The sequence below is a fragment of the Theropithecus gelada genome, chromosome 15, assembly GCF_003255815.1.
Source record: "Theropithecus gelada isolate Dixy chromosome 15, Tgel_1.0, whole genome shotgun sequence".
NCBI lineage: Eukaryota > Metazoa > Chordata > Mammalia > Primates > Cercopithecidae > Theropithecus > Theropithecus gelada.
In genome coordinates, this window is record NC_037683.1 from 431,217 (window position 1) to 458,663 (window position 27,447).

The window sequence follows — 27,447 nt, forward strand, 5'->3', positions numbered from 1 at the left end:
TTTGAAAAATGTTTACATTAAAGGAAAAACAAGTTATTTTCAAAAATTCAATGTGGTTATACACACAGAAGTCTGGGAGGACATACAAAAATACTAAGAATGATTCCCTCAGTTTTGGAATAACAAGTGATTTGTACTTTCTTCTTCATGCATGTACGTAGTATCTGGATTATTTTACAATCAGTATGCATTATTTACACGATCATAAAAATCGATAACGCTATATGTTTCTGGCTCTGTGCTGTGTAACAAGGAAACAGAGAAGGGAGTTGCGAGGTCGGGGGTCCAGGTAGAATGGCAGGAGAACGTAAGGAAGGAGATGTTCTGGGAAGGATATGTCAAATAAATGACAATGGTATCCAGTTAGGGTTGAGAAAAAAGAGATAAAACAAAGAATCCTTTAACAAGGTGGGAAAAACACAGAGGCATTAGGGGTAGTCAACCACCATGGGTGGGAGGGGCGCCCCAGGTCCGCCAGGGCAGGGCACAGATTCACCGGCTGCTGACCGGACCCTGAAGGAGGGACCAGAACAAGAAAGGAGCCCACTGAGGGGAGGAGCTGTGCTTTCAGTACAGAAAGCAGCTGAAATAGGCACTGACTTGGCAAAGCAGAGATAACCCAAACCTGTTTGCCTGCAGGTGGGTCCCCACCAGCAGAACCCTGGAAAGGCGAAAGAATCGGGGCCAGCTCCGGAGGCAGGGGCTGAGCTGCTGCAAACACAGAGCAGGCGAGGCGGAGCCTCAGACAAGGCCCACGCAGCCAGCCGCCCCACCTGGCACAGGTGAGGGGTCACCCTCTGCAGAGGTGGCCACAGAGCTCACTCCACACAAGCCCACCGCTACAAAAGGGTTTCCTGCTTTTTCTTTTCTTTCTTTTTTTTTTTTTGTGTCTCACTGTTTTATTATTCTGTTAAGAAAACTTTCAAAAATAGAGACAAAAGTAAAATGTATCCCCATGTGCCCGTGCCTTATTTCAAAAATTACCAGTATTTTCCCTTCTCGTTCAAGCCATCCCCTAAACCTTTTGGGCTTGGAGGGGTGTGCTGGAATATATAACAAAGTACCTAGGGGTAAAATGATGCCATTTTAGCCATAAATAACTCCATATGCATTGCTAACAAATCATACTCCATATAACCTTAGAACCATTATACTGCGGAACACAGGTACCACTTTCTCAGAGCCATTTAATACCCAGTGCCCACAGGCTCTGCAGGGTCCACAGGCTCTGCAGGGTGGGTTTATTAGGACACAGCGGGGTGTGCGGCTGTCCTGGGCTGGCCTTTCATTAGCTGTGGGAATGCCCTCCCTTCCTTCCTCTTCCTTGGATCTGGTTTAAACCAGACCCAGGCTCCACTGTGGGCCCTGCTCCTAGGCGAGATACAAAAGCCTCCATGTCGGGGTCACCTGTGACTCATCCCAGCTGTTCTGCAGTGCAGCTCGGGTCTGCAGATGAGGACCCTCCCTTCCTGCCCAGCGGCACCCTCTCTGCCCCTCGCTGCCCAAGCAAACATGAAAAGTCCAAAGGTGGGAACAGCACTGCTGCAGCCAAAGCACCCCAGCACCCCCGTCTCCTTGGTAAGACCATGTCGTCCAGCAGGTGCTCGTGTGTGGTGAGCTAAGACAAAAACAGGGACTAAAGCCAACCAGCCAAGACCAGGCCTCTGAGGAGCACCGAGATGTGCAGACAGAGAAGAGTTCTCGGGAGACACTAGCACGATTATGCTCAAAGACGTGGGAGATAAACAGGTACAATGGCTCACAGCTGTAAACCCGAGGTGGGAAGATCACCCGAGGTCAGGAGTTTGAGACCAGCCTGGCCAACATAGGGAAATTCCGTCTCTACTAAAATGCAAGAAAACTAGCCGGGCGTGGTGGTGAGCACCCGTAATCCCAGCTACTCAGGAGGGTGAGGCACCAGAACCACGTGAACCCAGGAGGCGGAGGCTGCAGTGAGCAGAGATCGCACCACGGCACTCCCGCCTGGGCGACAGAACGAGACTCCATCTCAAAAAAAAAGACATGGAAGATGGAGACAGCCTGAGGGGAGAACTGGAGGGCCACAGTGTCCTTGACATGAGACAGACCATTTCAGAATTCAAAGGCTCAAAACAGTTATCTTCTGAGCAACGTGTCTTAAGAACTAAAGGTTATGTACCACCAAGATAAGAGTAAAGCGAAGATACGTGATCCAGCAATTGGTGTCTGAGGATACAAACGTGCAATTCCATCAGCTTGGGAATGGGTTTATAACAAGTACACAGAAACCAAAAAATAAATAGGGAGGCAATGATTAGCTCTAAGGAAAACAAAGAAAACAAAGTCACTCAAGAACGGAAAGGCAATCCAGGCAGCCGTGAGTGCCTCCCCCTGCAGGACACAGCCTGGAGGCTGCAGCCCCCGGGAGTGAGCCCCGCTGCTCGCTCTTCTCCTTGGTTGGCTCCTGGTGCTCACAGGAGGCAGGGAAGGTGGAGACCAGGGGAAGCCTCCTCGGTGTGAGGCCTACATGGATCCTTGTCTTGCTGAACAAGGGGGCTGGCTGGGAGGGAAAGTGCACCCTATGGCCGGGAGCACAGGTGACAGAGTTATGGCTGTCACAGCTGGGGGAGGTACCTAGTGTCCAACAGAATGCTGCTCAGCACCAAACAATGAGCAGGGCAGCCCCTTCTTCGAACCCCAAAGAATTACTTGGCTCAACACATCAAAAATACTGAGGTTGAAAAGTCTTGCACTACAGAAATCTGAATCCCCAATCAAGAGAGAAAAACATCAACAGAAGCACACTCAGAGATGACTGAAACGTTGTACTACAGACCAGGAATTTCAAGAACGTCAGCATAAAACACCAGAAACCAACAGTACCAGAGAGAAATACCTTTGACTGGCTCATAAGTATACTCAACAAGGAATAACTGGTGAATAATTTTAAAGGCCAAGATAAATTATCTAAAACTAAAATGGAAAGAGAAAAAAAGAGGAGGGCATTGAAGAGCTGTGGGACAACGTCAAACAATCTAACATTGTGTACAATGAATCCCAGAAAGAAAAAAAAAAAAAACCAAGGCTGAAGAAATAAAGTGGGCCGGGCACAGTGACTCACACCTGTAATCCCAGCACTCTGGCAGGCCAAGACGGGCAGATCGCCTGAGCTCAGGATCTGCCCACTCTGGCAGGCCAAGACGGGCAGATCGCCTGAGTTCAGGAGTTTTGTCATTTTGTCTGGGCAAGATGACAAAACCTTGTCTCTACTAAAAATACAAAAATTAGCCAGGTGTGGTGGCGCAAGTGTGTAGACGCAGCTATTTGTGGGGCCGAGGCAGGAGAATTGCTTGAGCCCAGGAGGCTGAGGCTGCACTGTGTCGTGTTCATGCCACTGAACTCCAGCCTGGGTGACAAAGTAAGACCCTGCCTCAAAAAAAGTAAAAAGGAAGAGAAGAGAAGAGAGAAGAGAGAAGAGGCGAGGAGAGGCGAGGAGAGGTGAAGAGACGAGAGGAGAGGAGAGGAGAGGAGAGGAGAGAAGAGCTGGCTAAGAACTTCTTAAACATAAATAGAGGTCAAACCAAAGATCCAAGAAGCTCAGCGAAACAGCGAAACCTAAACAAAATAAACACCAAAAAAGCAAAACAAAACAACAAAACCCATCACACTTAGGCACATCATTTTCAAACTGCTGAAAACCGAAGAAAATACTGGTGGCAGACACAGAAAGAGACATACAGTACGCAAAGGAGCAGAGATAGGAAGTTCCGCCAGCATCTCATCACACACCATGCAGGCCGCACTGGAGTAGCCTCTCTAAGGGCTGGGGGTGGGGAGCTGCCAACCCAGAATTCTATATTCCTGGAAGTAAGTCTCTTTGAAAAATTAAGGCAAAAGAAGACCTTTTTCAAACAAACAAAAGCTGAGAGAATTTATTTTCAACAGCCTTGTGCCACCAAAAAAAAAGTTATTGGAAAGACTTTAGATACAATATAATAATACCACGAAGACAGAAATTTGGATACAAAGGAATAAAGATCTCTGGATATGTTTAAGATGAAGGTTAAACTATTCTTATGTTTAATCAAACTAAAAAAATACTTAAAGCAAAAATAATAGCCAATATACTGTAGGGTTTTAGCATATGTAAAATTAAAATGCAGAAACAAGATACGAGACAGGATTGGACCACACTGTTGTTAAGATTCTTACACTGCATGTTAGTGTGGTATAATGAATTGCTGGAGGGAGACTGATAAATGAAAACAGTGCAAATAATAAAGCCAATATTAAAATAAATTGGAATCACAAAAAATTTAAATTCAAAAGAATGCAGAAGGCCGGGCGCGGTGGCTCAAGCCTGTAATCCCAGCACTTTGGGAGGCCGAGACGGGCGGATCACGAGGTCAGGAGATCGAGACCATCCTGGCTAACACGGTGAAACCCCGTCTCTACTAAAAATACAAGAAAATTAGCCGGGCGAGGTGGTGGGCGCCTGTAGTCCCAGCTACTTGGGAGGCTGAGGCAGGAGAATGGCGTGAACCCGGGGGGGCGGAGCTTGCAGTGAGCCGAGATCGCGCCACTGCACTCCAGCCTGGGGCACAGAGCAAGACTCCGTCTCAAAAAAAAAAAAAAAAAAAAAGAGAATGCAGAAAAGGGTTGGGCGTGGCATCTCACGCCTGTAATCTCAGCACTTTGGGAGGCCGAGGTGGGCAGATCACCTGAGCTCAGGAGTTTGAGATCAGCCTGGCCAACATGGGGAAATCCCGTCTCTACTAAAAATACAAAAAATTAGCCAGGCGTGGTGGTGGGCATCTGTAATCCCAGCTACTTGGGAGGCTGAGGCAAGAGAATCACTTGAACCTGGGAGACAGAGATTGCAGTGAGCTGAGATCCCACCACTGCACTCCAACCTGGGAAACAAGAACGAAACTCTATCTCAAAAAAAAAAAAAACAAAAAACCAGAAAATGAAGAAAAAAGGAGCAACAGATGGTATAAGTGGAAGAACTATTAAGCTGTTAGCCTGCAATCCAACTATATTAATAATTACATTAAATGGAGATAATCTAAATATATCAACTTAACGAAGGGACTGTGATGCAGTTATGTCTCACAAAACATCACGGTGTGTTGTGGGAAACGTGTCACTGGGTGATTGCTGTGTTTGAACATCACGGGCTGTACGTGCACGAGCCTAAATGGTGTAGCCCACTCCACACTCAGGTTACGGTACCCAACGTTGCTCCTGGCCTACAAACTTGTACAAACACAACGATATTGAATACTGCAGGCAGCTGTAGCACAACAGGAAGTATATGTACATCTAAACATGTATGATCACAAAAACTGTGCACTAAAAATACAGAACAGGTTGAACATCCCAAATCCAAACATCTGAAATCCAAAATGTTCCAAAATCCAAAATTTTCTGAGGGCCAATATGACGTTCAACAGAAATGTTCATTGAGGCATTTTGGATATCAACTTTTTTTTTTTTTTTTTTGAGATGGAGTCTTGCTCTGTCGCCCAGGCTGGAGTGCAGTGGTGAGATCTTGGCTCCTTGCAGTCTCCACCTCCTGGGTTCAAGCAATTCTCCTGTCTCAGCCTCCCAAGTAGGTGGGATTACAAGCTCCCGCCACCACACCCCGCTAATTTTTGTATTTTTGGTAGAGATGGGATTTCCTAATGCTGGCCAGGCTGGTTTTGAACTCCTGACCTCAAACGATCCACCCACCTCAGCCTCCCAAAGTGCTGGGATCACAGGCATGAGCCACCAGGCCCAGCTATCAGATTTTTGAATTTGGGATGCACAACTGTTAAGTATAATGCAAATATTCCAAAATCCAAAACACTTTTGGTCCCAAGCATTTTGAGTAAGTGATACTCAACCTGTACTGTAACCTTATCAGACCACCTTCATAGATACAGTCCATTGTTGGCCGAACACTGTTACGCAGTACATGACTATATTAGATAAAAGAGCAAAACCACCAGGCATGGCGGCATCTCCAATCCCAGCTACTCAAGAGGCTGAGGCAGGAGGATCGCTTGAGTGCAGGAGTTTGAATCTGCACTGAGCTCTGGCTGCACCTGCACCACTGCACTCCAGCCTGGGCAACAGGGTGGGACACCGTCTCTAGAAAATAAAAGTAGGCTGGGCACGGTGGCTCACACTTACAATCCCAGCATTGTGGGAGGCCAAGGCAGGTGGATAGCTTGAACCCAGGCGTTTGAGACCAGCCTGTGGAACATAGTGAGACACCATCTCAACAAAATAAAAATACAAAAAATTAGTTGGGTGTGGTGTTGCATGCCTGTAGTCCCAGCCACTCGGGAGGCTCAGCTGGGAGAATCACCTGAGTCCCAAAGGTGGAGGCTGCAATGACAGCCACTGCATTCCAGCCTGGGTGTCCAAGTGAGACCCGGTCTTGAAAATTAAAGTAAAATTTTTCTTTATTAAAAGAGTAAATCTAGGGCCGGGCGCGGTGGCTCAAGCCTGTAATCCCAGCACTTTGGGAGGCCGAGACGGGCGGATCACGAGGTCAGGAGATCGAGACCATCCTGGCTAACACGGTGAAACCCCGTCTCTACTAAAAAATACAAAAAACTAGCCGGGTGAGGTGGCGGTGCCTGTAGTCCCAGCTACTTGGGAGGCTGAGGCAGGAGAATGGCGTGAACCCGGGAGGCGGAGCTTGCAGTGAGCTGAGATCCGGCCACTGCACTCCAGCCTGGGCGACACAGTAAGACTCCGTCTCAAAAAAAAAAAAAGAGTAAATCCAACTACATGCTGTCTACAAGAAAGCCACTTTAAATTTAAAGACAGAGACAGACTAAAAGTAAGAGGGTAGAAAATGATGTACCATGCAAACATTAATCAAAAGAAAGCTGAGTAGCGATGTTAATTGTCAGACAGCACAGCCTTTGAAACAAAACAGGTAGTTTCTGTTTTTATTTTTGTTTTTGTGACGGGGTCTCGGTCTGTCGCCCAGGTTGGAGAACAGTGGCACGACTGAGGCTCAGTGTGACGGGGTCTCGCTCTGTCGCCCAGGTTGGAGAACAGTGGCACGACTGAGGCTCAGTGCAGCTGTTGCCTCCCAGGCTCACGCAATTCTCCTGCCTCAGCCTCCCAAGTAACTGGGACTATAGGCGCCACCACCACAAGTGGCTAATTTTTATATTTTCAGTAGAGATGCTGTTTCCCCACGTTGGCCACGATGGTCTCAAACTCCTGAGCTCAAGCGATCGGCCTGCTTCGGCCTCCCCAAGTGCTGACATGACAGGCATAAGCCACCGTGCCTGGCCTGAGACGTGTCTCTCTATAAAACCATTCCAGTGAACAATGAATAATAAATGATAAAATCAGCACCATTTTGAAACCTCCAGTGAATAAACAACAAATGCAGGTGTTAAGCATCAGCTGCTGCCGACATCAGAGAAAGTGAGACAGCCAGGCAGCATGGCCCTTCATTTTGGGCTAAACCCACCCCACACTCCATCTTACAAAGGGGCCAAACTTGTAAGACTGTTTAATTTTTTTTAAGAGATGGGGTTTCATCATGTTGCCCAGGCTGGTCTTGAACTCCTGGGCTCAAGCAATCCTTCTGCCTCGACCTCCCATTTTACAGACATGAGCCACTGCACCCGGCTTTGGCAGGTTTTGCAAGAAACACAGAGGAACCTGCTGAATTGCAGCCTATGTGTGGGATTCACAGAACCCAGATGATGGGAGCCTTGAAGCTTCCAACGGCCTGGGTCGTTCAACAGATATACTGAAAGAAAAAAAAGGGGAACAATACAGAAATTGAAGGACAGATGGGCAGCGGTGCTGCAGGTGAAGCTACAAACCGAAAGGGTGAACCTGCCCCCAGAAGTGGGCGCTGTGGGAATCAGGACAGAGGCCGCTGGGCGGGGCTGCCGGGGAAGAACCTGAACAGGGGCAGGCCGGGGAAGGGGTGGAGGGGGAGGGGTGGAGGGAGAGGGGTGGAGGGGGAAGGGGTAGAGGGGGGAGGGGGAGGGGGGAGGGGTGGAGGGGGGCGGGGGGGCTGGGGTCAGACTCCCTTCTCCACCTTGGCAGTGTTTACCAGAGCTTAGCTGAAGTAGGTTTGTTCAGCCCAATGTGTGTTTTGTATGGTCTTCAGGATCTACGCTTAATTTAATTTAATTTAATTATTTTGAGTTTTCTATCCAAAAAATAAGTCAGAGCCCAAGGGATCTGTTTAATTTTAAACAAACAAAAAAAAAAGCTTACTGCACACTGAATACAGAGAAGACCATGAGTTCTTAAGAACGCTAAGGGAGAAAGGGAGGTGGAGAGGGGCAGAGAGAAGCAAACTCAAGCCCTCTGGATACCAGCAGAGGCTGTGAGAGCACCATTCATTACTCTGCAAAGACAAGTAGCTATTTATTCTGCCAATCCCGGCTGAAGCTTGTTTCAGAGATACCAACCAGCCCTAGCAGATGTGGGGAAGTTCTTCCGTACCAAAGAACTCCAGCCTGCACTTGCAGGAGGAATGACAGAACAGCAAAATCACCATTTTTCAACTTTGAATGAAACAATGGATGCAGGCAGTGGTCACCAAGGACGGTGCGGCCTTCCGGCGGACAGGCAGCCGCCTCAGACACCCAGAGCCTTCTCAGCACCACTCCCAGCACACGACCTTCCACAGCATTCTCGCCAGAATTAAGTCATAAAATAAAAATCTTAGGTGCTTGAATGTAAACCAGTTCTTTGGATCTAACTTTCAGGCTATAGGAACTAAGGCAAATGACTTAAACAATACAAGAAGGTTATGAGGTAAGTCCAGAATCTGGAATCCAGATTCTTTCAGCCAACAGCATGGCAAATGGGAAGAAGTGGGGAACAGAGAGAATGTTCTGGGTAAAAGAAACACAAGAGACTTAAGAGACATTGCAGCAGATTGATTTAATGAGTGGAACGGAACCAGTTTGGATCCAATTAGAAAGAGAAAAAAAAAGTAACAGGCATTTTGTCAACAGACCTTTGACCGTGGACTAGGCACTAAATAATAACAGGAAACTGTTATTTTTGTCAATGTGAAAAAGCCCTGCTGTTACGTGAGAACAATGGTCCCTTTCTGATGTCAATAAAAACATACTGCGCTATTCAGTAGTAAAATGGGGTTTGCTTTAAAATAGTAAGTAGTTCAAATCCAAGACAGGAGGGTGGAGGGGAGAATGCTGGTGATAGGAGGCCAAGTAGAGGATTCCGAGCTAACTGCGCCCTCACTTCTCACTATGGAAAGTTCTTTTAAAACAAGCGAGGGGCTCTGCGGAGGGGCCGAGTGTGGCGGGACATGCAGCGAGTGACATGAACACTCAGAGCTGGGAAAAGCCGTCGCATGGGGAGCCTGCTGGGCACACGTGCCACAGACGAGAGGTGCTGAAGCAGACGGTGCCTCGCCAGGCTGGGGTGAGACAGAAGCAGCACCGGTGTCGAAGTCTGAGTAAACGCACGTGCACTGGAAATGTGGAGATACAGACAGTGAAGCCACAGGGAAGCACGTGTCAAACGGGGCCTGCCTCCACTGCACCCTGCCTAACACCTATGGAGAAGAGGAGGAGGAGAACCAGTGGTTCTCAAAGTGTGGTCCCCGGACTAGAAGCATCAGGAAAAACGGGGAACGCTTTAGAAAAGCAAAATCCCAGCCAGGCCAGACCTGCTGAATCAGAAACCCCGGCCACGCAAACAGGCACCAGGGTAAGGGCCGTGAGCGAAACTGACTGGCCTGTTCCAGGGCTCGGCCTGCTCCCCCCGGGTGCTGCCTGTGCTCCCTGACACAGCGGTCGGGCCTGACCTTTGGAAGGAGGCTCCCATTCCTGCCTTCCCCACAGCAGGCCGCTGAGTCTGGAGCCACCACTTGGCCTCTCTCACAGGCCTCACCTGTACCACCTGGGCGATGGCCGATGCTGCACAGGCTGCCGTGAGACCTGGAGGAGCTCCCTACGCAAAAGGCTTGGAATAATGCCCGGCATTACTATGTGAATGGTTGTCCTGTTCATAGTTCACTTATTTCTACAACGTGCAGCTACGACTCAACAGTCGAGTTGAAGATGGATCCGCTGGCCAGTAAGACCAGGAAACTCACTGAAGTGACAGCCTGACACACCCCTCAGGAAGCAGACAACACTAATGGCCACGTGCTGACTTCGGCCACAGCAAATGCAAACCCGGGGCAGCCAGACACCCGAGCAGTGTCACTGCACGTGGTGCCTCTCGGCCTGGTGCCAACAAGCCTCCTGCTCGGACCCTCACCATGGCCAGCCATGGTCACGAGGCTCTAAGGGCTGAAAGAAATCTTGTTAAAAAGAACTGGAGAAATTCTCAGAAAACATTAATTCCGTCTGTGCTCTGCCTGTTCCCCCTCTCCTGTCCCAGAGGCAGCAGAGACGGGGCACGTTGAACCCTCGGAGTCTGTGATCCCCGGTGAAAGGAGAGAGGCGGCCGAGGCCCAGCCCTTGCGGGGCCTGCCCTGCAGGGCACCACAGTTCTGGGCAGTTCCAGGCCCCCCTTGGTGTGACTCTCCTGCCTCAATCTACTCACTTTGTTTATAGCAAGGTAGGAGAAACCTTGTCAAAATCATGATCATAAAAGAGAAACACAACAGGCCATTTTCATTCAAAGAACTTGTCTACACAATCCTCCTTTTTAAGAAGCTCTAGACCTGTGTTTCATCATCTGCCGCGATGTCACTGTTGGGATCCGCTCGATTGGTTTTGTGCTGAACCCACTCAGACTCCCCCCCGGCCGTGCAGCACAACTCCCTCGAGGGGGCTGTCGGGGGCCACGGCTGGGCCGGGCTTTCTCGCGCACTCCTCGTGGCTGCTTTAAACGAAAACAAACATGCTTACTTCGTGGTCCACGCTCTCGGTAGCCATGCACTGGTTGTTGGCCAGAGTGGAGATCTCTCGGCTCCTCGGTGTTTCCATCCGGCAGCTGCAGAGAGGCACTTCCTGGAGGCCGTCTGTCTCCAGCACATCTGGACCGTTGGCCAACCCTAACGTCACACAGACACATGTCAGCTCATGCACTCCTGACCTCAAAAGAATCATCTAGAAAGTGATCAGTTATGGAGTCTCAACAGTGATCTCACACGCCAGGAAATGAAAGCAATGCGGTTGATTACTGAGGCACAAACAGCCCTGCACGGGGTGGGGATGGCCACCACCTGGGCACCATGAAGGAGTGGCCTGTGCCTCCCCAGCTAACAAACCCCCTGCCAGGGTCTCAAGAGGCACCTATTAACCTGTGTTCTCAGGTTCTCAGGACCCAGGACACAAGCTCCAAAGCCAGAGGCTGGTACCTCTGGCAGTAGCTCCTAAATCTTTTGTTTTTCAAACAAAAGAGCATTCACTGCCCTTTAAGACCTTGTTTTCCTACTTGGTTTTAGAATGGCAACCACACACACACAAAAAATCAGTTTGGAAGGTTTTAATAACGGTTCGTCTATTATCTAGAATTCCACTCACCTACTACAATAGTCCAAAGAGCCCATTTATTAGCCTGAAAGAGGAAAGCACCAGGGAAAACAAGGGAAGAAACTAGAGGAGAATTAGAGCTCAACATGTGGCTGACAATGACAGCATCGTCCACAGGGAAGGCTGCAGCAGACCTGTGGTCAGGCAGGCGGCCTTAGGCCCGTCCCAACACAGCCAGGGGTGGTGCCCCCCACGCCCTGCCCCCAGCCCGGGGTGGGAGAGACCAGCAAGGCCAAGGCTGTTGAGCGGCAGGGGCAGGGGTGGAGGGCAGCCGCCAGGAAGAGCCTCAAGCTTGGCAAGTAGCTGCAGTGGGTGCTGCTCCCAAAGAAAGCAAGATCGCGTTTCACATTTTCTTTCTTGTTAAACAGTCAAAGCAGAAATAGAAGGTGAATCAGTGTCTCAAATACTCACTATTGCCTCTCTTAATTAAAAATAATTAACTCTTGGCTGGGCGCGGTGGCTCACGCCTATAATCCCAGCACTTTGGGAGGCCAAGGCAGGCGGATCACGAGGTCAGGAGATGGAGACCCTCCTGACAACATGGTGAAACCCCGTCTCTACTAAAAAAAAAAAAAACTAGCTGGGCGTGGGGCACGTGCCTGTAATCCCTGCTACTTGGGAGGCTGAGGTAGGAGAATCACTTGAACCAAGGAGTCAGAGGTTGCAGTGAGCCGAGATCCTGCCATTGCACTCCAGCCTGGTGACAGAGGGAGGCTCTGTCTCAAAAAATAAAAATAAAATTTAAAAAAAAACTCTTGTTTTCACATCTAAAAATATAGTGTTAAAGTCAATTAAAATGGAGACCAGGACTAAAGAATCCTTGAACAGACAAAGCCAGTTGAGCCAAGGAGGCCATCTTGGCCTTGCTTGATTTGAAAACAAAGGATCTTGTGGGCTACTTCTTGCAAATGCCTACAGTAAAGAAAAAGAAAACTTAAGCTCCACCATCCAGAAGCAGCCAGCCAATCTCCAGAACTAGGGACTTTCCAGCAGGGACAGAACAAGCGAGGAAACTGTGTCATGACCCCGTTGGGTGTTTTCCTGGCTTTACTTCCCTGTTCACCCAAAAAATCCTTCCCCTCGTGTTTCCTCAGTGCAGCTCCCAACCCCCTCGTGTTTCCTCAGTGCAGCTCCCAACCCCCTCGTGTTTCCTCAGTGCAGCTCCCAACCCCCTCGTGTTTCCTCAGTGCAGCTCCCAACGTGCTTCTGGTTTGGAGCTGCCCGGTTCATGAATCGCTGCTCAAGGAAACCCTTTAAGAGCCGCACTGCGCCTTAGTGCATCTTTTGACAACACCCACGCTGAGTCACCCACAGCCGCTTCTGTTTGTCTCCAGCCCATTTGGAATCTGATACTGGTCATGGCCAGGAGAGACTCCAACTCTGTGCAAAGAGCCAATAAGCATGTGAACAGCCCACGCTGCCATCAAGGACTCTCTGTGTAGGAGGCACCGACTCCGGCACAGAGGTGCTTCCTAATCATGTGCTGCCCGAGATCCCAGCCTCGCCTCTGGATCACCCGTACCCCTAAAGACCGGGAAAACGATGAGGTGGAACTTGAATTAGAATCACTACAAGTTTAAAGCTGGGCGGGCCTCTGAGATGATCCTGCGTAGCAACCAGATTTTTAAAAGAAGACGGACACAAACCACACAAAGCTGTGAGATGACTGTCCTACCACAGTGCCGGCCGAGAGCTGCCGAGAGGCTGCAGTGAGACAGGTGAGAACCCAGGGCCTACATGCTTGGATAACGACGCTGTGGCTCAGACAACTCTGTGCAGGTGGAGCGTTTCTGTCCCTCAAGCAACCAACCTCCACCAAGCTCTGGCTCTCCCGCCCGAGGCCACGTTGCCATGGTTACCGGCTCCTGGCGTCTCCCAGGCTCGGACCCTCTGCCTCCTGTCGCTGCTGGGTGACATCGCCATTCAGCCTCAACAAGGCAGGCCCAAGAGCAAGGCAACGGGGAGAGAGACGAATGCATACGGAGAGGACTTCTGATCTTCACTTTCTCCTTGGCCCAAGGCTCAAGCCTAGACCCCCTGAACCACAACCAGAGGCATCACCTGCCCCCACTTACCCGCTCAGCACACTCCACAGGCCGATCGCGCCCATCCCATCTGAGACGCACACCACCCAGGTCTCCCAGAGCCCCAGATCCTGTCCAGCACCCCTTGATCACCGCCTCCCTCTGGGGTCCCGGGCCACACGGCCAGCACCAGCACCGTGGGCACCACTGCCTGTCTCTTCTACGCACTGATGGTCTACATCGAAAGCACGACTGAACAGGCCAATCGCTGACTGACCAATCGGTGCTGATAAAACAGGTAAATCAATTTTGGGAGGTCAGTTTATAAAACGTCACACAAGCCGAGGAGCCCCTACTCGTTGCCGTTTCTCCTCCGGCTCCGCGTTGGCTCTCGCCCTTCTGGCCCTGATGCTCGGCACCATCCTTCCTTTATAGCTACCTTCCCCCGACCTTACCGGAGACAGCAGGTGCACACTGACAGCTGGAAGAGCCCTCATGTGCCAGCTCCCTGTCTCCTGCCACTCAGCAGGCCCAAGGCCACCACAGCAGGAGGCGATTTGATAAAATGAAGTACTATTTACTACTTAAAACCAAGTAACTTCCTGAGACCCCCGAATCTAAAAGCAAGTTTAGAGCTGGGACACTCAGTGTTACACTCTGTCGAGAAAGCAAGCGTGGGGCGACCACGCAAAGGACGTGGTGATACTTGAGGGGGTTTCTGCTCCATTTGGCGCAAGAAGAGGAAAAAATATCATCGTTTCCATGATGGACAAGCCTAAGATTTCTACCTTAAGCTAAAGATGGGATTTTCTAGGTGAGTTACATAGGTGACTCAAACCACCCTCAGTGTTCAAAACCCTGAAAACCTAGTTATCTGTCATTTTTAAATGGCCCATTAAACCCCTCACAGTAGTCTGCAATGCCACACCAGCAAGATCTATGTGGAATGTAAATAATATAAGATTTCCATTTCCTCCACATCATGCTTCAAATAAATCTTCCCAGATAATCAAATAGCTATTAGCTACTTTTCACTCATATAAGGTTACTAAGTGGCTTAAAAAGAGAAAACAACTGATAGAAAGTGTGAGAACTGACAACTTCTGGCACAACAACCCCCAACAGACGCCGTTGATTCACCTGTGATTTCCAGGTACAAAAATACACTAAATACGAATATTCCATGACAGAATATGTGTCAGAGCTCTCAGCTCAACACTGACCAGGGACGTATTTCAGCCAATCAGAGACACCTTATTCAACAGCACGTCCTTGTGTGTCCTGAGAGGCCACCAGGAGGAAGGGTGTCTGGCCATGGGCAATCCTCCACAGAGCACGCCTGACCTGTGGACGGAGACGACCGCCACGCTGGGCCTTGCTTGGGCTTTGCCAGTTCACTCTTAGAGGGTTTCCGTAATTTCTGGTTTTTCACTTGCACACTGGGACACAGCAGACGCACCCCGTCCTGTCTACACCTCACCTGGAAGTGATGCCGTTAACCCGATCTTCTACTAGTGTCCACCAGGGGGCATCGTGCTAATACAGAGGAAGGAGCCCCGAAGACAAAGGACCAAGATGGTGCCCCGTCTCAGTTACAACACCACATTCACCTTCTGCTTGTGAAGACAGAATTCCTTTGACGCGGAGATCCAGGGAGTCCAGAGAAACTTCCATGTACCCTGTGCTGTCTCCTGGTGCCGTCTGCTCACCGCTTCCTGAAGATGACTTATACGACTCAGAACCTAGGTATGAAAAGCACACACATCAGACACCATGCACCCAGGCGGCCGCACCCACCCACGCACAGGGCAGTAAGGCTGGGGCCCCAGGAAATGGACTACTTCTAATTAATCCATTCAAAACCACAAGCTGAAACCCACTATTGTTTAGGCCATTCCAGTTTCACTATCATTTTCTCTCTTGCATATTATTGTGCTGATTCCCCCTTTTAGACATAATATTCATGGGGAGGAGAGAAGCTGTATAGACAAAAACAAAGGCACCAACACGTCGGTATATCTTTCTCTGTAACTATCCCAACTACATAAAAGCTATCGAATGATCAAAGAAACAGATAAAACATGGCAGTCACATGTTGTGGATTATTTTTACATAAAACAGAGACACCTAACTTGCAGATTTGAAAGATCAGAGGTAAAGTAGCTAAAGAGATGGCCCAAGGTGCCATGTTGCAGGCAAATCTGTGTCCAAGAGAAAGCACTGCCCACCCAGCTGTCCTGGCTGACGTCCAGGGAGGCTCCCGGAAAGGATCAGTGTCGACCCCAGTAGACACGGGAGGCTCACAACACCCACAGAAGGTGCCAAGGAGCAGGGTACTGTGAGAGGGACCAGTGCCCCTAGGCTGGCAGTGAGGGCAGTGGGGGGTGCAAACACTTCCGTGGGCTCCCCTGCCCTCAAGGACACACGAGTGGTGGCCAGGCCAGCCTGTCCACACTTCCCAGGAGGGCCGGAGAAAGATACACAAAATTGGGTGTTTGCAATCACAAGGGCATTTCACTGAGGAAGCCTGTGAAAGTGTGTACCTATACCAGGTAATATCCAACTCCGGCCAAGGGCAGATGGTCACATTTCACGGCCAAGCTTCTAGGGACTAGTCACCAATCTTATTTCATTGACTGGAAATAAATGAACACTAGTACAGAGAGGTATGGTAACCAGTCTTTTCTTTTTTGAGACAGAGTCTCGCTCTGTCGCCCAGGCTGGAGTGCAGTGGCCGGATCTCAGCTCACTGCAAGCTCCGCCTCCCGGGTTCCCGCCATTCTCCTGCCTTAGCCTCCTGAGTAGCTGAGACTACAGGCGCCCGCCACCTCGCCCGGCTAGTTTTTTGTAATTTTTAGTAGAGACAGGGTTTCAGCGTGTTAGCCAGGATGATCTCAATCTCCTGACCTTGTGATCTGCCCGCCCGTCTCGGCCTCCCAAAGTGCTGGGATTACAGGCGTGAGCCACCGCGCCCGGCCGGTAACCAGTCTTTTCATTCAAGCCACATGCTCCACCTAGATCTTAGACAGACAGGAAAAGTCAACTACCTTTGAGAAATCACCATCATCAACTTGAAGAACAGGAGGACACTTTGTATAGTTTTAAACGAAAAGAAGATTTTAAAAAAATTCATAAAGAAATAAAATTCAAATTCCTCTGTGAATATTTAAAAGCACACACTTTGCACATTACAGCCAAGATGACAAAGATGAAATCTCTAACCCAAAAACAACTTTCAGCCTTGGCTCTAAAATGCTTTTGTTGGCAAACGGTAAAAGCCACATCTGGTGTTATGATCTGAATCAATAAACTGAGGTGGAGAGAAACGTAACTGAAGGACCACATGAAGCTCCCGGGGGGCTCACACGTCCTCCACCCTCAAACGCCAGGAGCCTCCATGGTGACTGCCTCACGCCCCAGGCCTCCCACAACCTTCTCCGTTTCAGGGGACGACTGCCTCCCCAACATCCAGTTAACAGACCTATTCTACGCTGGGGAGTCCAGATTAGCCAAAATCACTGTGAAGAACAACAAAGTGCTGCCACTCGGTGACACTGGTATAAGGATCAACAAATAAATAAATGAAACAGACTGGAATGTCCAGGAACAGCCCACACACTGAATGTCAACAGCGGGAGAAAAGTCAACTCGAGCAGCAGTGCCTATGGCAACCGCACATCCACTGCCAAGAAGGGGCCTGCACCACAGCTCACTCAAACATTAGTGCAAAATAAACTTGTTAGATGCCAAGAAGAAAACATGGGACAAAACCTCTGTGACCTGGGTCTGTCAAAGATTTCTTAGAGCACAAAAGTATGAATCACAACGTAAAATGATTCATAATGACCAACGTAAAATGATTTCTTGGACTTCAAGAAAATCTTAACAACTTTTGCTCTTCTAAATATAGCATTAAGAAAACAAAAAGGCAGGCCATGGACTAGGTACAAATACACGCAAAGCATCCGCCTGATAGAAGACTTGTATCCAGAATATTTAAAAAGCTCTTTTAACCCAATGAGAAGAAAAACCACCAGATTTTAAAAGTGAGCAAAAGATGTGAACAGACACGTTTTGAAAAAAATAAATGAAGGCTAAAATGTACAATCTCATTACTCATTAGGTAACAGCATTGAAACTACAGTAAAACACCAGTGCACACCTATAGATCCACTGACATTAAAAAGACTAACCCTAACAAGTGCTGGTGCAGACAGAGGGGAACTGGAATGCTTGTGTGTTGTGGGGACCGAAAACAGGACTAGTGCTTGGAAAACAGCCTGGCAGCTTCCTGAAGAGCTGAACACATGCCACTCTACTCAGCCATTCCACTCCCAGGTATCTAACCAAGATCTAGGAAAGCACCTGTTCAAAAAAGACTTGCACACAAATGTTCACGGCTGCTCCATTTCTAGCAGCTCAAGGCTGGAAAGAGCCCAAAGCCCATGGACAGATGAATGGACAGATAGACTGTGGGGCAGCCACACAATGGGACACTTCTCAGCAATGGACAGGAACAAACTCCTGGCCATTCGACAGCCCGGCAACTCAAAACAATTATACTCAGAGAAGCCAGATGAAAAACAACTGCACAGACCATCTACATAAAATTCTACAAAACACTAACCAATAAGCAGAAGCAGAGCAGACCAGGGGCTGCCTGGGGGCAGGGAAGGGGCCAGGTTATCAAGGGGCAGGAGGGATCCGGGGTGACAGAGGCACTGATCGTCTAACTGTGGTGACGGATTCAAGGTCATAAACGCATTAAAACTTGCCAAATTGTGTAATTTACTTCTGTGCATTTTATTGTATTCCAGGTGCACCTCGGTTAAGCTGAAAACAAAAACAGCCCTTGGCACCCTAAGCCTCCTGCATTTGGGTGGGATTTCCTTCCCACATTCACGCTGTGATTCACAAAGTCCCTCTGGAACAGGAGACTCTGACGGAGGCGCAGGTGCCTCACCGAGGGGCCGCTTCCTGCACACAGCGTGGGAGCTAACCGTGCAGGCCACAGGCTCCAGTCACCCACGCAGGCAGCAAAGGATTCACCTCCGTTCAACATTCAACAGTGAAGTCGGGGTCGGGCGCGGTGGCTCACGCCTGTAATCCCAGCACTTTGGGAGGCCAAAACGGGCAGATCACTTGAGCTCAGGAGTTCGAGACCAGCCTGGCCAACATAGCAAAACCCCATCTCTACCAAAAAAACACAAAAAAATAAACTAGGCATGAAGGCACACGCCTATAGTCCCGGCTTCCTGGGGAGATGAGGTAGGAGGATCGCCTGAGCCCAGAAGATGGAAGCTACAGTGAGCTGAGATTGAGCCACTGCACTCCAGCCTGGGTAACAAAACCAGATCCTGTCTCAAAAAAAAAAAAAAAATTTAAAAACAACAGTGGGTCGGGCGCGGTGGCTCACGCCTGTAATTCCAGCACTTTGGGAGGCCGAGGTGGGCGGATCACGAGGTCAGGAGATCGAGACCATCCTGGCTAACACAGTGAAACCCCATCTCTACCAAAAATACAAAAAGTTAGCCAGGCATGGTGGCGGGCACCTGTAGTCCCAGCTACTTGGGAGGCTGAGGCAGGAGAATGGTGTGAACATGGGAGGCGGAGCTTGCAGTGAGCCGAAATCAGGCCATTGCACTCCAGCCTGGGCGACAGAGCGAGACTCCATCTCAAAAAAAAAAAAAAAAAAAAAAAAAAAAAAAAAAACCAGTGAAGTCAACATCCACTACACTGGCCAGAAGGAAACTACTTTAGAGTTTCTCTTGAGTTTTAAAGTTTCTCTTGAAACTTTAGAGTTTCACTTGAGCTTCTCTAACAGTCATTGCGAACATTTTTTTAAAAAACAGTGAAGCCTTCTCTTCTAATGAAATCCTATGCACCCCAACCCCAGGTGGGCCTCCTGGCCTCATCCCCCTCCCAGGCAGTCCCCGAGATGGCCCACACCCCTACGGCATTTACCGAGGGCACCGCTGGGCTTCTTTCTACTTCTCCGCCTCCTTTTCCTGGCTGGCTTGATCCAGGGACTGTCGGTCTTTCCTTTCCTCTTGAGGAATTTCTTCTTGAGGCTGGATTCCGAACTCTGGAGAACCAAAGGGGCAGGCATATAAACCACTGAGCATAGGCAGCTACGCAAGGCAAGAGCACTACAAGTGTTTTCTTGCAAAACAGAACACTGGCTATGTCTTGATCTTCAATTAAATAGTGAACTTAACTTGTAGACATTTTCCTGGGTCACACGCTGAAAGGCACTCTGTGCTTTTTCCTAACTATCTCTCTAAGCTCAGTCCCTTTAGAGGCAAAACAAAAACAAAAATAAAAAGTGAAATTTATAAGTCTTATTTGAGTTTGGCACAAAAGAAAAGAATAAGTAAATTGGAAAGTTCTACTCAGGAACTAAATAAATAAGCTCAGGAAAAGGATCCATGGCTGCTCATCAGGGTCCATTCATCTCACTCACAGGAAAAGAACAATCAAGGCTCAGTTCGCTTCAGAATCTATACCCACATCAATCACCTACACAGAGAACAAGGACAGAGGCTATAATTAACTTGTAATATTTCAAGATGTGTTTTAAGCATCTGCTTCTAAAATCCGGATGCAGCAAGGGCATCTGTGGCACAGGCCACACGGGTGCACAGCAGGCGCCCCCGCCCCTCCACAGGAGGCCACGTGAAGGCCACAGTGGGCAGAGGGACATTTAAGGTAGGCACAGCGGCAGCACATGGGCCTCGCCGACCAACTGAACGTGCCCCTGCACAAGGCCCGTTGCTGCAGCATTCTGTCCTGAGTCGGGTCCCACGTGAGGACGGACCTGTCTACAGCACACACAGCCCCAGCTCCCCGGTGCTCCCCGCACAGCAAAACTTTTGGGAAGAAGTTGTGCAAGCGCCACACCCAAAGTTGCTGCTGCTAGAAATCTAGTTGCCCCTCTGCTACCCAAAGACAGACCCCTTCATCACGACACACCACGGCCCCCGTGTCCTCCTCCCACTCGCTGGTGTGATGAGCCCACACCGTGGGCCACTTCTCCTGTTTCAGAGCATTTCCCCATTTATGTGACCCAAACTTGCTGAGTTTTCTCCCCATGGCACAGAGAGCCCCTCCTCAGATGCAGGAGCCAACTTCTCCTCCCCTGTGGAGCCCTCACAGGCTGGGGGCTCCCTGAGGCTCCATCCTGGGGACTCGCTGCTCTTCCCCATTTCCAACCCCCAATTCCCGCAGACCAGGGTGCACAACTCCGACCTGAACCCTCCTCCACGAAAAACAGGCTTCAGTAGGGACGGAGCAGAACCCCTCTTCCCTCCTGTCCTCACCACCAGAAAGTTCTGTCCATTCTACCTGGAAACACCTCAAATCCAGCCCTTCCTTCTCGCACATCAGCCAGTGCAGCGGAATCCCCAACAGCTGTCCTTGCTGCTGACTCCCACCACACCCTCTCCCTCTGAGAGCCTCCAAAGGCCCCTCAGCTCTCCCCGACCCCGCACGCAGCCGGCGCAGCCCCGTGCCAGGCCCAGTCCTGTGCTGCAGCTCTGCACGGTGTCTTTCTCATGAGGCTTTGCCAGGGACAGGACCCATCTGTGGCCATCGTCATGACCAGCTCCAAGCACATGTGTGAGTGCTCAGGCAACAAGGGTTGGGTAAAGGACTGAAGGACGCTGGTGTCTTTGCATCTCCTCTACTTCAGCACAGACGCAGAAGGAGGCGCTGGGGATTACCAGGTCAGACTCGTCACCGCCTTCCTCCTCCTCCCCGGTGTCCACGGACTCCTGCTCCTCCTCAGACTCCCCGTCCATCTGATCAGCCACACAGTCGAAGCGGGAACCCAAACAGAAAACAGAAACCAATTACATCCTTTAGTGGCAGATGACGGATCCAAAACAAACCTCGAAACGTGCCCTGGCCGTACACACCGGAGACGCTCGCAGGGTGGGGGCACCGCCAGCCTGCTCCAGCCCTGGCTGGTGTGTGGGATGACCAAGTGCTGGTCCAGGCAGGCCCAGAGGCACACTCTGAGCTTCCACTCTGCTCCCCGGTCCTGCCTCCACATCGGGACCAGAGAGTGGCTGCCCTGGTGAGGACGCAGGCAAGGCTCACCCGCTGGGTGCTGTATTAGTGAGGGCTCAAGTGCTCCATGTATCTTACGAATGGGAGAATTCAATAAACAGGTCACAAAACACACAGAACAATCATAAAACGATGTTCAGAGGCCACAAAACAAGACACAGTGTGAGACCTACCCCCACACACCCATGATCCCAGTCCCATCCTCAGAGCCACCACAGCTAAGCTGCCCACGCCTCCTTCCAGTGAATGTCCAGGCAGACGCGGGCCCACAGACGACAGTGCATTTCTAGTCTGCTCAGATGGAAGGACACTCGACAGTTCTGTGAATATTGTTTTCTTCTAATTAAAAATGTGTTCTGGAATTCTTTCCACACCAGAACAGACACACCCTATTTTTTCTGCGGTATTTATCTTTTCTATAAGCACAGACAATACACAAATAGACGTTCAGTGCAAAAGACACTGAAACATCCGTGAGTCTCCGTCCTCCCTGTGCCTGACGCTCCCTGAGGCGGCGCGGGCTGCTCTGGCTGTGCTATTCCGCTATTCTCTGCATTTCCCAGTGGACAGGCACCCATGCGACTTCACATCAAGGGTGTGTTCTACGGGCTCGACGGCTCATGCTTGTAACCCCAACACTCTGGGAGGCTGAGGTGAGTGGATTGCTTGAGGCCAGAAGTTCAAGATCAGCCCGGGCAACACAGCGAGACCCCTGTTTTTCCTATCAAGTTTTTAAAGCTCCGTTTCTGATATCTCTTATTCCGTAACACTTTTGAATTTTATCTGAACAAGTCAAAGGTGCCCATCTTTTCCTTCATGGCTTCTGGGTTTGTGTCTTACACTAGAAGAACTTCCTCATTTGAGATTGGAAAAAACAGTTCCCAATGTTTTTACCAATAGTTCAGTATCTTGTGTTGACACTTTAAGTCTTCTAGAATTTGTTTTTTAAAATAATAGCCACAGTAAGATATATTTCACCTACTCTAAGACGGACCCTGCGAAGTGTACGGTTCAGTGGTTTTTACTGTGTTCTGAGCCGTGCAGCTGGCACCACGGTCTGACTCCAGAACGGAGCCCACATTTGTTACCTACCCTAACACAAGTGAGGGCTGCCTGCTCCCAAATATTAGTCAACGGCCCAATCATAGTTATTAAAAAGTTCATGACCCCTTGTCCACTGACTTAAAACCCCAGTCTTACCATCGACCTTTATACACATATCACAGGCTCCCCGTCCCCCTCACTAACCGCCTCAGCGCTCCTCAGTAAGCGTTCCCTCCGGCAGCCACGTCCTGTGCTTGGGTGTCCCCCACCGTGCACAGTCCCCCCACTACTCTAGAGGGTCTCCGCCTCCACCCTCACTTCAGAACCAGCAGTTTACACAAAAGTCCGGCTAGGGTCTCGATGGGAGCTGTTCTGAATTTAGAGGCAAACATGGAGAAAATAAAACAGTGGATCTTCTCACTCAGACAAACAAACGATGAGTCTCTCCAGGAACTTAATTTTTAACCTCTTTCATCAGTTTCCTAGTTTTCCTCCACATTAACAAGGAGCGCTCGGTTTTTCTGTTAAGTTTATTTCTGGGTACTCTGGTGATATTAAGAAATCATAACTAACTTTTTAGGTCTGACATTGTGGTTTGTCTTTCAAAGAGTCCTTATCTTTTAAAGATCCTACTGAAATACCCACTCCTCCAAGACAGCTCACGTGTGGAGAACGAGGCCGAATGCCGGAGGCTCTTCACCGTCCTCCGTGTGTTTGCGGAGCTTGAAATTTTCTACATAGAAAATCTTTTAAAATATCCCTAGACAATTACTGATTTTACTGATAATGCTGACACCACATTTTCTAATTGGTTACTGTAGCTATCCAAGAAAATAACTGGTTTTTATGTCTTGATCACATGTAAGATCAGCTTAGTAGCTGTAATAGTTTTTGAGCTGATTTTGCTGGATGTTCCAGATGGACGAGTATATTCCCAGCAAACTCTTCTCTCCTGTCTTTTACAATATTAATGTTTCTTTCTGGTTCTTCTCTTACAGAATCAGCAGGAACGGTCAATGCTGCTGTATTCGTGTCACAGGTGAAAGCAGCAGCCCCTCCTCCCTGGTTTCATGACTGACCATTGAAATGTTCGAACCCTTTTGTAAGCATTCCGACGCCTTCACTCAGCTTTCACAGGAGTTTTCATTTCGTTGGATAGTTTTCTTATTTTAAAAATAAGACAGGGCAACGAAACCACCAATTAAAAGCGGACTAACAACACAGTTAACTCCACTTCCTTCCAAAACTCTGGCAAAGCGACTTTTAAGGAAGGAACAAGAGCTTCTTTATAAGAGGCTGCTTGATCGCTGTGCACACGACAGCTGTAAGGAATCAGGCGGAAGCTGAAAACCCAAGGAGATGAGCAAGGGAAGGGGTAACGGCTGACATCAGAATTTAAAAGCGGCTGGACACCATGGCTCGCACGGAGAATCCGGCACTTTGGGAAGCCACGGCAGGTTATCACGTGAGCCCAGAAGTTCAAGATTAACCTGGGCAACACAGCGAGAGGCTGTCGATTGAGAGGACCTCGTCTCAACAAAAAAATTAATTTAAAAAAATATTAGCTGGGCATGGTGGCGCACGCCTGTGGTCCCAGCAACCTTGGAGGCTGAGGTGGGAAGATCATTTGAGCCCAGGAGGTGAAGACTACAATAAACTATGATTTGCCACTGCACTCACTCCAGCCTGCACAACAGAGCAAGACCCCTTCTCAAAAAAAATAAAGAAAGTAAACAGAGAACTTGGACTCTGAAGCAGGTGAACTGAGAAGGCTGACACCCAAGTGAAACAGGAAGAGAGCAAGCCAGGTGCAGGCCAGGCTGCTGGGGACAGACCAAAAGCTGCCTGTCCCCCGCCCAGCAGGACACAACTCTGGACATGAGGCTCACTTATGGGTTCAAACTAAGAGGGGAGAGGGTCCAGCTCTCCCTTCACCAGCACCCAGAATGGCTGCCGCACCCAGCTGTCAGGCAACAGGTCCCTGCAAGCGGCTTCCAAGCAGAATGGCTACACCGGGACACCAGCTGTTTCAGTCGAAAGACAGGTCACACGCAGAAGAAGGTACCATGTCGACTACACAACAAGGGCTTGTTTCCAGGCCAAAGAACCCCTACAAAACACGTTTCGAAAAGGACAAATGGCCCAGTAAATGGTTGGGATGTGAACAGGCACTTCACAAAAGGCACCCAAATGGCAAAATGAGTATGTGAAAAAGTATTCAACCGTCTTATAAATCATGAAAATGCAATTTAAAGTGAAAACGTAATGCCACTATCTGCTCGCTGGAGTGGCAGCACCGAATGTGGCCGGCATAGCAGAGGGGACACTCCGAGGTGGTGGGGAAGGCGCTAACCTCAGCGGCCACCATGGGGAGCCGCACGGCAGGGTCCATGGAGGCCAGCACAAGGCATGGCGGTTCCATTCCCAGTGGGTACCTGGGGCAACACCTGTATGAGGGTGATGGTGGCAACCTCCTCTGGAACGGCCCCACTGGAACCACCCACGGGCCATCCACAGTGGGACGGACACAGACACAGAGCAGCCATACAGAGGAACCAGTATGGTCAACCCCTGGCCTCAGGCCCCGCACACTCTGAAATAGCACCAAGAACCATAAAGAGCGTTTGTTAATACAAGTATCTATTAACATGTACTGCAGTAGAAATTTAAGATGAGACATGTTCAAACTGCAAGGACAGTGTCAGCCACTGCAGCAAAGCTGCCGTCACATGTAATTCCATGAATGAGAGTGAAAAAGGCACCCAACACCTAGCATTAGTATGACAACAGTTTTGATCTGCAGACTCTCTGAACAGGTCTCAGACCACTTTGAAAACTACTATTCCATAACAATGAAAATTAACTAATAATGTAAATAAATCCCACAAACACAATGTGAAGTAAAATAAGCCACACTCAAAGAAAAAAAAGAAAGAATGCACATTATATAAGGAACGAAATCAAACACGACAATCCTGCAGGGTAAGCACTCAGGAGAGGGGTTACTTTTGGGGATGGGAGGTCAGTGGGCTTCCGCAGTGCTGCCAAAATTCAAAGCTTTGATCTGGGTGGTGGCCACACAGGTGCATCATTCTTCCATCATTACTGAACTGTACCACTGTCGTACATGCAATTAGAATGTAGTCCCCCAAATTCAGAAAACAGAAAGCTGCCTGAACTTTATAAAATGCCTTTTAAACACATATACAGTCTGTAGTTTTTTCATTTACTCTGTTAACCTGGTAAATCCTGGTCTTTAAATCATCTGTTTCTATAATGAGTCACTCTCATCATGGGGCAAGCCCCACTTCCCTACGATTATTATTTTAATACGTCATTGCATTTGATCAGTATTTTATTTAGGAGGCCGGGTGTGGTGGCTCACGCCTGTAATCCCAGCACTTTGGGAGGCCGAGACAGGTAGATCGCTTGAGGTCAGGAGTTCAAGACCAGCCTGGCCAACATGGTGAAACCCCGTCTCTACTAAAATACAAAAATTAGCCTGGGTGTGGTGGCTCACACCTGTAATCCCAGCTACTTGGGAGGCTGAGGCAGGAGAATTGCTTGAACCTGGGAGGCAGAGGTTGCAGTGAGCCGAGATTGCACCATTGCACTCCAGCCTGGGTGACAGCGCCTGACTCCGTCTCAAAAAAAAAAATTTATTTGGGACTTCTGTATTTAGGATTGAGGTGAGTTGAGCCTATATTTTACCTCAGAATGGGCTAGCGTACTTTTCCTGTCCTTCTCTGTTCTCTGGAGCCACTTATGTAACAAAACGATCACGTCGATTGCCAGTGCCCATCTAGTTAAGGCTGCTCCTGCCATCTTGTTCTGTTTTACACTGACCACATTTTCTTCTTGGCTCTGCTTTTGTTTCTTGATTCTTTTCTTGCCTTGACAGTCATTTAATGTTTTACTTTATGACAAATACCTATTCAGTGTCCAGTTCCTCTAGAAGATGAGAACCTCAATAGAAAGAATCTAGAAATAGACTCAAATTAATATGCCATGTGGTACATGATAAACATGGTGTTGTAAATGAGAAGGGAAGACATGTCAGTCAGTAAGTGAAGCTGAAACCTAAGCATTTTGAGGGAAGCCCTGGGACCCTTACCTCACATTTTCTTTTAAAAGATTTATTGAGATATAATTAATATGTCATAAACTTCACCCATTCTGAGCAGTTCTACCTGATATTTTAATTCTATATGAATCAACTATTGATATACAAGAATGAAATAAAAGAAGTATTTGAAGATAGCATACATCAATTTATTCAAAATCACCAATGAGAAAGGTTTATCATAATTAGAACCCAGAACCCAGAAATCATAAAGAAATTGGCTAGTACCTGAGAGTTCTGACACTATAGACAAGGTCAAAAGATAAAATCAGCTGGGTGTGGTGGCTCACGCCTGTAATCCCAACACTTTTGCAAGCTGAGGTGGAAGGTTCACTTAGGCCCAGGAGTTCAACCAGCCTGGGCAACACAGTGGGATCCTGTCTCTACAAAAAATAAAAAAACATCAGCTGGACATGGTGGCAGGTGCCTGTAGCCCCAGCTACTTAGAAAGCTGAGGCAGGAGGATCCCCTCAGCCCAGGAGTTCAAGGTGCACTGTGCTGTGATCACGCCACTGCGCTCCAACCTGGGCAACAGAGTGAGACCTGTCCCCAAAAAACAAAAAATAAAACAAAAAACCCAAAATCCACCTGGGGAAAAAGCCGCAGCTCATACTGGAGCCAACAGATCAACTCTTCCTTGACAAAAAGATCATCAGACTACATTCAAAAGATGCACAATCCAGGAGAAGAATGAGCAGGGGCTACTGAG

At 48.9% G+C, this 27,447-nt stretch overlaps 1 protein-coding gene across 3 annotated transcripts in view; it reads right to left on the bottom strand.

Moving 5' to 3' along the window:
* Window positions 1-27,447, bottom strand: part of EHMT1 (euchromatic histone lysine methyltransferase 1) — a 223,323-nt gene that overhangs the window by 62,769 nt on the left and 133,107 nt on the right. For all 3 annotated transcript variants that reach the window (XM_025359652.1, XM_025359650.1, XM_025359653.1), the window contains exons 7-10: window positions 21,223-21,300; window positions 19,466-19,586; window positions 15,112-15,243; window positions 10,851-10,996 (exon numbers count right to left, since the gene is read on the bottom strand). In XM_025359652.1, the coding sequence (XP_025215437.1) occupies window positions 10,851-10,996; window positions 15,112-15,243; window positions 19,466-19,586; window positions 21,223-21,300 (477 nt within the window). The remainder of the gene's footprint in view (window positions 1-10,850; window positions 10,997-15,111; window positions 15,244-19,465; window positions 19,587-21,222; window positions 21,301-27,447) is intronic.